The 11,044-nt window shown below is 39.5% G+C and overlaps 1 protein-coding gene across 1 annotated transcript; it reads left to right on the top strand.

The window, feature by feature from the left end:
- The first annotated feature begins 278 nt into the window (after positions 1 to 278).
- On the top strand, positions 279 to 5,763 carry LOC123461683 (pyrin domain-containing protein 3-like). Its single transcript, XM_045153374.1, has 3 exons — positions 279 to 405; positions 3,555 to 3,953; positions 5,614 to 5,763. Exons 2-3 carry the CDS (start codon positions 3,732 to 3,734, stop codon positions 5,650 to 5,652), a joined length of 261 nt encoding a protein of 86 aa, XP_045009309.1. The 5' UTR covers positions 279 to 405; positions 3,555 to 3,731; the 3' UTR covers positions 5,653 to 5,763.
- Positions 5,764 to 11,044: the final 5,281 nt, after the last annotated feature.

Genomic DNA, 11,044 nt, shown 5'->3' on the forward strand with positions numbered 1-11,044 from the left:
AAGTGCTTGACCGCACATACATGGGGAAAATGTAAAAACAGTTAATCATTACAGGGGCCTGACGACTTTACTTGAGGTGAATAATTATGGGATTGTTTGATGATAAGGAATAACAAAAAGTTTCTATGAATTCTGTGAAATTGTACCTTTCTTAAAGTCTGTTCTTGCATGACGTGATCAGAAAATAAAAGACTGAGGCTAAGAGCTGTGGCAGGAAGAGAGAAAAAGAGAGAAAGAAAAAGATAGAAAAACTCAGCTGCCTTCAGCATTAGCCTGGCAGCTTGCACCAGAACTTGACTTCGAGTCGTTATTTCGCCGCTCCCTTTCACACCTCTCTTCGGGGACCCTCCTTCAAGCCAGGGCTGGACCCCGGCAAGTGGCGCCCGAACAGGGACCTGAATTGAGGTAAGTCGAGGCTCGGTTAGGGACGGATCTCACCCAGGGACCTGCAGACCCCCTGGTCAAAGAGTAAGGCTGGGAAAAGGGGTGAGTAATCAAAGAAAACATGGGACAGGCAGAATCTAAGGAAAGACAGATGTACATTAAGATACTGAGAAAGATGCTAAGGAATAAAGGAATAGAATTTAAGAAAAATAATCTCATAGAATTTATTCAATTTATACAAAAAGTAAGCCCAAGCCCCTGGTTTCCAGAGGAGGGGACATTAGACCTGGACAACTGGCAGAATGTAGGAAAGGATCTCAAGAAATGGCTCTTGGTTAATGATGATGATGAGGTTCCTGAGAATGCTGTCACCCTATGGGTTATGATCAAACAAGCTTTAAGAAATGATTTAGCTGCAGATTTGCCTGACTCAACATCTACAAAGTCAGAAAAAAGTACAAAATCCACTATCTATGAAACTCTAAAGTTGTCAGATGCTGAGGCTCTACCCTTGCTGCCCAGAGTTAGAACTGCCTCTCAAAACAAACACGAGGTGCAGCTTGCCCAGGCATCAGACATAGGTACCTCAGATGATGAATCATTGGATTCTGAAGAAGAAGTTGAACTAGAGGATGAGGCTGCTAAGTATCATAATCCTGACTGGCCTCCACCTAAGAGCTCTACTAATAAGCCTCCTAAAGCCAGGCCAAAGAGGTAACCTCCAAACCTAGGGAGAACTTCTTGCTTAATGGCTGCAGCCCGAGAAGCTGCCATGAAGGGGGAGAAGTTGCTCACTGTTTTCCTGTGATTTTCCCCGAGCATGCAGATGAGGTTGAAAATCCACAAGCCCATGGAATACACCTATTTTTGTTATAAAAAAGAAATCAGGAAAATGGAGATTATTACAGGACCTAAAAAAAATAAATGCCACTATGGAGACAATGGGGGCTTTACAACCAGGCCTCCCTAGTCCAGTTGCTATACCTGTAGATTTTAGTCTTGTTGTAATTGATTTACAAGACTGCTTCTTTACCATCCCCCTGAGTCCTCAAGATTGTAAACGTTTTACATTTAGTGTTCCCTCAGTAAACTTACAAAGACCCTTTTTGAGATATCATTGGAAAGTACTACCTCAGGGGATGAAAAATTCACCTACTCTATGTCAGAAATTTGTGGATATGGCCTTGCAAGCCATTAGGAAAAATTACAAATCTTCTATGATCATTCACTATATGGATGATATTTTAATTGCAGATAGAGATAGGGGAGTCTTACAAAATCTATTACAAGAGATGATTTCTACCCTAGCTTTTTATGGTTTGAAGGTAGCCCCTGAAAAGATTCAAATAACACCCCCTTATAATTATTTAGGGAGAATGATAAAAAGTGATGCTGTAGCCCATCAACCCTTAAAATTAGATCTGTCACACTTACATACCTTAAATGATTTTCAAAAAATTCTAGGAGAAATAAATTGGGTGCGTCCCTTTTTGAGACTAACCACAGCTGATTTAAAGCCTCTGTTTGATATCTTAAAGGGAGACAGTAACCCCAAATCTCCCAGAGAATTAACTCCTGAAGCTAATGAAGCTTTAAATTTGGTTCAAAATGCTCTAAATCAACAACAGTTAAGACGATATGTTAGAAATTCTAAATGTCAATTGATCATTCTAGCCACTAAACATATGCCTACGGGGGTGATTTGGCAGGAGGGGCCTCTAGAATGGGTACATTTGCCCTCAAGCCCCAAGAAGATCCTATCTCATTACTCCTTGTTAATTACTCAAATTATAATGAAGGCAAGAAAAAGGTTAAGAGAAATATTGGGTAAAGATTTTGAGGAAATTATTATACCTTATAATAATGAACAATTCAATTGGCTGCTTAACTTTTCTGAGGAATGGCAGATTGCATTAATTGCTTACCCAGGCCAAATTCTTTTCCATTTACCCCAGCACCCACTTTTACAGTTCCTATCACCCCAAAAAATTATTTTTCCCTCAAATTATTCTCCAGACCCTATAGAAGGTGCTATTGTAATTTTTACTGATGGTTCCTTTAATGGGAAGGCTACACTCGTGACTCCCACAGAAATAAAAGTGGAACAGACTTCCTTTTCTTCCGCACAAAAAACTGAAATTTATGCAGTTATTATGGCCTTTAAAGTTCTTATGAATATTTCCTTTAACCTTTACACTGATTCTCACTTTGTGTCAAGACTATTTCCTGTTATTGAAACTGCAATGATAAATGATGATCGTACTCAAATTAATAATTTGCTCATCCAGTTACAGAATTTGGTACAAATCAGGACTCAACCTTACTATGTGTGCCATATTAGAGCTCATACTGTCCTTCCAGGTCCTCTCAGTGAAGGAAATGCATATGCTGACTCTCTGACGAGAGTTATGACACTATTAGATCCTGTTGCTGAGGCTACTCAATCCCATGCCCTCCACCATCAAAACTCACAAGCACTACGTTTGCAATTTGGAATTTCTAGAGAGACTGCCAGGCAGATTATTAAAAATTACAAAGTCTGTCCTCAGTCATTTCCCTCTCTTCCAATGGGAGTTAATCCCAGAGGGCTCATAGCTGGAAACTTATGGCAAATGGATGTTACTCACTATGCCCCTTTTGGAAAATTAGCTTTTGTACATGTAACTGTAGATACCTTTTCCCATCTTGTTATGGCAACAGCTCGGACTGGGGAAGCATACAAAGATGTAGTCCAGCACCTTTTCCACTGTTTTTCTATTGCTGGGATGCCTCAACACTTAAAAACAGATAATGCTCCTACTTATACTAGTAAAGCTTTTAAAACTTTTTGCCTGCAGTTTTCCATTAAACATACTACAGGAATCCCTTACAATCCACAAGGACAAGCTATTATAGAGAGAACTCATCAACAGCTTAAGGGTCAAATTGAAAAACTCCGCTCTGGGGATTTCCCCTATTCCTCTCCTCATCACTTATTAAATCATGCCTTATTTACACTTAATTTTCTTAATAAAGATAGTAAAGGTCATTCTACTATTGAAAGGCATTGGGAAGCTTCTGATTGTAATATTAAACCATTAGTCATGTGGAAGGATCTTTTGACCTCTACATGGAAGGGGCCAGACCCCCTTTTAACATCAGGGCGAGGCTATGCTTGTGTTTTTCCACAGGATGCCGAGTCACCAATCTGGATTCCTGACAGGCTCATTCGGCCTTTCAGGGCCTCCAGCTCTGAGTCTGAAAAGAAAGAAAGCAGACCGTGCCGCCATCCACGGCGCCTTCCTGTGACACCAATTCATCAAACTAAAATCACGGCATCGGCTCCGACTCCAGCTTCCGCAGAGGAGATGGAAGAAAGTACTTTGACTACAGCTTTCGTCCGCCTTCAGCTTTCACCTCAACAACAACAGCGTGTTCCTAGATCAGCAGCAACTCGCAGCGGTGTGATGCCATCCTGGGGACAACTCAAGGCGCTGGCTGAAGGAGCTCACTCCTTGGTGGCTGCAGCTCATCTACCGCCCTCGGCGCCGAATCTGTTTGTTGCTATGCTTTCACTTTTGGCTGCTGAGGTATGGTGTCTCTCGCTCTTTCCTGTTGTTGCTGCAGATATGTCCTATTGGGCCTATCTTCCAGACCCTCCAATGTCTCATCCTGCTACTTGGGATTTTGGACCTATTAAGGTGACCACTAATAACACCAATTTATTGGGAGGAGAAAGTAATTCTTATTTGACACAAAAGACTAAATACAATTTTAGTTATATAGGCATGTCAGACATTCTTCCTGTTTGCTTCTCTATTAATAAGGATATGTCTGGCTGTGTTCCTTTGGCTGAACATCAATTAATTGCTGACTCCCCTACTCCTCCTACTAATACCCGAGGGGATGATGGACAGGAGCAACGAGATGTATGGTTCCTTAAGTTATATCTCCCAAAAATGTATAATGCTTCTGCTTACGAGATAGAGCCTACAGCCTTGCCCAAAAAGTTACCTGCTTGTCAAAACAGTAAAGATTTAGATTCCATTTGGGAAAAAATACCACCCTCAGGGTACCCAAAATGGTTTTCATGTGGTTTTCCTACTAAAACTGTTAAATATTCTCCTTTTAATTCTTCTCTGTCCTTGTTGGATTGGTCAATCAGTAGCCCAGACCATGACTATACACAGACTTTAAAACAAACAAAATATATACGAGGAGACAATACTATGCCTACTGTTAGGGCAAGTGCTTGGTATAGTCCAGGTTGGGTTGCACCCTCATTTCGTCCTCAAACACGGGGAAAAAAGGACTTCCCGGTACAATTGGATCTTTTTAGACTGTTTGCAGCCACCCATAAAGTCACTATAATCAGACCCCGGGGGACAGTTATACAAACCTCTGACCCTGTGACTGCTTGTGTGGCTGCCCCTTTCTCCATTATTCATCCTGGAATGAAGGGCCACTTTTATTTGCAACAAAGTTCTCATGGGATATTTCATGTTTCTTGTTCTAATTGTATTCTCTCTAATTGTATCACGGAAACTTCTAAGGATGTTTTCCTGATTTTACGTCAACCTCCATATGTTATGCTGCCAGTAAATATTACTGGAAATTGGTTTTCTAATCCTGGGATTGAAGCTCTCCATAGAGCTACAGTTCTGATCACACGCCCCAAAAGATTTGTAGCAACTTTAATTTTAGGTATTACAGCCTTAATTGGAATTATTTCAAGTTTTGCTCTCTCAACTACATCCTTGGTAAAAGAAATACATACTACTAATCATGTTAATCAGCTTTCTAAGAATGTCAGTCTAGCACTTATGATTCAGGAAAATATAGATAGAGGAATACAGGATAGACTCAATGCTTTGGAAGAGGCAATCCTCTTTATAGGAAATGAAATTCAAAACCTAAAAATTAGACTGTCAGTGCAATGCCACTCATTATTTAAATGGATATGTGTTACTCCACTGCCCTATAATGACTCTAAACATGATTGGTCACAAGTTAAATCCCACCTACAAGGCCTTTGGAACAATTCTCGGCTGACTATGGATATAGATCTTTTGCATGAAAAGATCTCAGATATTAGTAATTCTCATGTAGGATCTGCCTCTCTAGAGGAAGTTTCTACAGCCTTTGCTTCTGCAGTTACTGATTTCATTTCCAACACTTCCTGGCACAATTTATTATTTAACATCTGTATCATTGCTGGTCTTGTTCTTGTTCTTCTTTTTCTTCTCCCAGTCATCTTCAGACAACTCTGCCACTCGCTCTCAGCATTAACTGTGGATGTTCGAGCCATTCAATTAAAACAAAAAGGGGGAGATGCCGGAGACGGCAAGCATGCCATTTCAGGATCATGAGGAATCGAGCGCTGAAGAGCTGCTTGACACAGTTCCAGCCCAGCTGTCTCTTCCTTGAAGTCCGATGTGGCCCCTCTATAGAAAAATCTTTGGCTCTCTACGCCACAGCAATATGTGGTTTTCTGTATAATGTTTGTCTTTCTCTGTCTTTCACTTGGTGTCCCAATCTCTAAGTTTACTTTTCCAGTAAAAATTGTTGTCGGTAAAGTGTTGGTTAATGTACCTGAAAGAGGCTCTGGCATAGAATTGGAAAAACAAGAAAATGGGTCAAAGACAATTGTTTTCTTTAAAGGCCTTAAAGAAAGTCAGGCGTGGAGTACAGTAAACTTAGGAGGAAACAATGAACCTCCTGGAACAACGTAAACATTGTTATATGACTAATTTTTCTAAATGGTGGCAATTGCAATTGACTCTTTACCAGGAATCCTTACAGAAAAACAACCAAAGTCAAAAATAGTTCAAGGGGGGACCAAAGTCTAAGTATTGGAGGGACGTAAAAAGGAAACTTCAAAATAAATAATTAAAGGATAAATGGATCTGCTGGATCAGTGATTAATGATGGGAAGCCCCATTTGTGGTTGTTTTGCCTCTCACCTTTAATAAAGTAATTGAAAGTAGAAGTCCAGGAAATCACAAGTGCTTGACCGCACATACATGGGGAAAATGTAAAAACAGTTAATCATTACAGGGGCCTGACGACTTTACTTGAGGTGAATAATTATGGGATTGTTTGATGATAAGGAATAACAAAAAGTTTCTATAAATTCTGTGAAATTGTACCTTTCTTAAAGTCTGTTCTTGCATGACGTGATCAGAAAATAAAAGACTGAGGCTAAGAGCTGTGGCAGGAAGAGAGAAAAAGAGAGAAAGAAAAAGATAGAAAAACTCAGCTGCCTTCAGCATTAGCCTGTCAGCTTGCACCAGAACTTGACTTCGAGTCGTTATTTCGCCGCTCCCTTTCACACCTCTCTTCGGGGACCCTCCTTCAAGCCAGGGCTGGACCCCGGCACTGGTGGGTATATTCTTTTCATTGTGATGGTCATGGGTCTTCCTAGTATTCAATTGCAATAACTTACTTTTTAGAAATGCTTTATTTATTTATTTGAGAGAGGGAGAGAGAGAGTGAGAAAAAAGAGAGAGAAAATGGGCATGCCAGGGCCTCTAGCCATTGAAAACAAACTCCAGATGCATGTGCCACCTTGTGCATCTGGCTTTACATGGGTACTGGAGATTTGAACCTGGGTTCTTTGGCTTTGTAGGTAAACATCTTAACTGATAAGCCATGTCTCCTGCTCTAGAACTTATTTTTTGATCTCCTATTTCACTCCATTGATCCATGTGTCTATGCCATGCTGTTTTATGTTATATTTTATGGCTCTGTAGTGTATATTGAAATGAGATTTGATTATGTCCTATCTGCTGAGGACACTTTGGTTTCCTGAGGCCTTTTTTTTCTTCCATATGAATTTTGAGATTACTTTGGGTAGGATAGCTATTTTTGTGGTATTAGTTCTTCCAATCCATGAGCATGGAAGAGCTATATTTTTATCTCTCTCTCAACTTTTGTCCTTAAGTTTTTAATGTTTTCACTGTAGAGGACTTTCACATTCTTGATTGGGGATATTCTAAGATGTTTAATTTTTAAGGCTTTGTAAATGAGGCTGATTTTTCCCTGATTTCTTCCTCACTGTTTGTCATTCATATTTATGAAGGCTGATGATTTTTATGTGTTAATTTTATATCCTGCCACTTTGTTGAAAGTGGTTATCATTTCTATGAGAGCTCTTTTAGTAGAGTCTTTAGTGTTTCTTAAGTATAAAATCATATAATCTGCAAATTATGATAGCATGGCTTCTTCTTTTCCAATTTTTATTCCTTTTATTTTTTCTCTCTGTTTTATTGTTGAAGCTAAGACTTCATGTACTATGTTAATTAGCAGTGGAGAGCATATACCTCTGTCTTGTTGAAGAACTTACAGTGCTTGAATATTTTCCCCATTTAGTATCATTGGTTATTTAGGCTTGTTGTATATAGCCTCCATCCCTAGTCTCTCTAGTATTTTTATCATGAGTGGATGCTCGTATGTGATATCCTACACACCTTGACGTTCTGGAAAAAGTTACCAATAGCAAGAAGATCTAGCCAGATGCGTTTTTCTGACCTTAGTCTCACCATAGTTGTAATGATTAGATTTTTTTTTTAATTACCTGGTATCAAGATTTATCTTATAGTACTTTTAAAAAAAGGCAAGGGATGGTATGTTGCCCATGGAGTTCTAGATGTCCACATTTTTCTGGGGTCTAAGTGAGGGAATTATGCTCTTTATTTCTTTTAGTACGTCTAATATGTCAATTGATCTGATTTAGCTGGTATTGTTTAGTAAGTACATACCTGAAAAATGTATAGGGTGGCACCCTTTCCACTCAGGGGTAAGTCATTTATAGGCTTGTGCTATATAGATGGTGCCAGAAGATGGGGTCACTCTCCTGTCCACATCAGTATACGGTTATTCTCCACCCTCAAAATGGAGTCAAAAGTGTTTTTTTTTTTCTTTTTTCTTTTTTTTTTTTTTAAAACAGAGTCTCTTAGGGCAAGGCATAGTCTAAAAAAAAGTCTCCATTTTATACAATATGTGTCTTGGGAATACTGAGATTATAGATGTGAGCTACCATGCCCAGCAAATTGAAGGTTGTAAGTCTTTTTAAACTAAAAACTTATGCTCTCTTATCAGCTTGGTTTAATTGCAGAAAAAATATGTACTCTTATACTGAGCTAGTAAAAGCAATAGCACTTCAATATAACCATTAAACTTTTATTTTGTGTCCTGTGAATAAGCAGAATTTAATAGACCATTCCAATGATAGCTTGGGAATAAAAATGAAAGACAAATGATGACAGTGGATGTCTGGCTCACAAGATTTCTTTGGTTCAAGGGGTCTAAGTGTCCATCTCAAGTTGGCAGTGGGAAATTGGTAGAATTGTCTGCATATTACTGATATTACATCCATGAATACTAAAAGCTTGAGGGTAGAGGGTTAATAGCCTTCCCTGAACACTAAAGAGAACTAAAGAGTTAATAACTGTCCCTAAAGCTCATGGACTATAAAAAAAAAAGTCAAAGAAACACTTACTCTCATTAAGTTTGGCACTTTCCCTGATTAATGTACTGCCCTTAGCCTAGATGGCCTTGAAGGACTTGAGACCATCTTAGTATCCTCCCTTTGAGATTCCTGGCTAAAGAAGCCTATTATGAACAAGGACAGAAATAGCTACAATTTTCTTATCAACTGCACCTGGAACAGTCTGTTTTTCTTACTGTCCTCCTTATAAACTTACCCCCTAGCCTGGCTCAGTGGTTGAGTCTCCATCTCACAGGAAAGGTGCTGCCCCTCGCTGTTTTCTCTAAATAAACAGTCTGTCTAGAGATTAAGTCTGGTGTTCTATTTTACTTTTCTTTTACACTTTCCTTATATTTCTGGTGCCATGACTCGGATATCCTTCTGGGGCTTTTGGGTTGTGTGTCCCCACACACACTTCTCTCCTTCTTCCCACTCCCCTGCCAGTGTATCATTTTCTCAGGAGCATAGGCACTCTCCGAGTTCACTATTTGAACTAAATGGTCACCAGTCTGACCTGAGACATCTGGTCTTTTGTGGCTTTTGTCTAAGTGAGCAGGGCAAGTTCTGTGCAGCCTCACGGCTCAGGGAGCTTTATTGGTGGTCTGTGTAAACCCAGCTTGTCATCTGGCAGCTTTCTCCTTCTCTTCTCCCTCTCACTCTGACTTTTGGATTGCATGAGCTCAGTGGCTCATTTGTGAAGACTGAAGAATTCTGGCCAAGGCTACTCCCCGGTGAATGTCCAAAATTCCTCTCTGCGCTCAGCTGAGTCTCCAACAGCCCTTTGGGTAATCCACCAGGTCATATTTCTCTCTCCCTCTTCCTCTCTTCTTCCCCAAGACTTTTGAGCTCCAGACTACAGGCCTCATCATGTGATCCACTGCATCCATACCTTCATCAAATTATTTCAGGTCAACTTATTTGTCCTCCATCTGTGGTAGATACGTCCCACCCCAGACCTCAGAAACTCCAGGAGTTTCTCATTTTTTAGTTTGTAGATGACCAGAGACTCTGGGAGCCTCCCACATGTCATTCCACTGGGCATCCCAAGCATAAAATCATGGGGATGCCTCCTCCTAATTCTTGGTTTTTGTTTTCCCTCCCTAAGCCTGGGAAACATCCCTTGTGGTAGGACTGGACACTCTAGTCCTTGTCCTCCAAACTGGGCTCTAAATTATCTCCATTGACATGTCTCAAGGCTAATTTAGGAGTTTGACCTTTCACAGCTCCTTTCTGCCAAATTACTCTGATTCTCTATTCAAATCTGGCACAAAATCCCTTAGATAATGGCCACCACTGTCCTGAATTTGGTACTTTTGATGTTAATATTCTTATTGATCTTGATAACTTCCTCAGAAGACATGGAAAGTGGTCTCAGGTCCCTACCTTCCGGGCTTCTTTGCCCTCCTTTCCTGTCTTTCTCTTTGTACTTATTTTTCTACCTACCAAATTCTTCTCTGTTACCAAAACCGCACTAAAATTCTGCTCCTTCCAAAACTCTCTCTCACACACAGTTCTGCCATCTGGCTAAGACTTGCCAGGTTCTGTCCCTGTCACTCCAAATTCAAGCCATCTCACTAAATCAAATACAAACTTTACCCTCTTAAAAAAAAAAAAAAACTGTTTACTGGGCCTATTTAATTTTTTCTACATATGGATATCTAATTTTCCTCTCCCTGATAAAAGTTAAAATCACTATACAATTTCTAGGACTTTTTCTCTTTTTTCCCCTTTCCTTGTTCTATTACAAGTTACAAAAAAAAAAAAAAAATGTCAATTTTAAATTCAAACCACCGGGGAAAGTATCAGGGGTGGGGAGGGAGGGGATTCTCATGGGATGTTTTTTTATAATCATGGAAAATGCTAATAAAAAATTTTTTTAAAAAAAGAATTAAGTCCTCACGAATTAAAATCATAACTAAAATCTTAAAAGGATGTCTCTGCATGTTTTGTGTTGTCATGTCGAATGTTGGCCAAAACTGCCTTGTCATGTGTTCTATGTTTCATGCAATCTGTCCTCAAGTATAACTAAATTTATGGTTACTCATTGTTCCAATGCTTATGGTCATTAAGTGTTGTGATGCTCATATTTTTCATCAGGTTTACAATAAAATTAAAATAATTAACATCTATGTTTTTGAAAACATGCTTTCTCATGCTTACTACAACAATAGACATATTTGTACACCAAATTCT

The sequence above is a fragment of the Jaculus jaculus genome, chromosome 6, assembly GCF_020740685.1.
Source record: "Jaculus jaculus isolate mJacJac1 chromosome 6, mJacJac1.mat.Y.cur, whole genome shotgun sequence".
Taxonomy (NCBI): domain Eukaryota; kingdom Metazoa; phylum Chordata; class Mammalia; order Rodentia; family Dipodidae; genus Jaculus; species Jaculus jaculus.

Excerpts from the sequence above, each read along its gene's own strand:
- LOC123461683 (XM_045153374.1), top strand. The coding sequence starts at position 3,732 with ATGGAAGAAAGTACTTTGACTACAGCTTTCGTCCGCCTTCAGCTTTCA. Across the intron at positions 3,954-5,613 it reads TTTCACTTTTGGCTGCTGAG|TCATCTTCAGACAACTCTGC; the intron begins GTATGGTGTCTC and ends TTCTTCTCCCAG.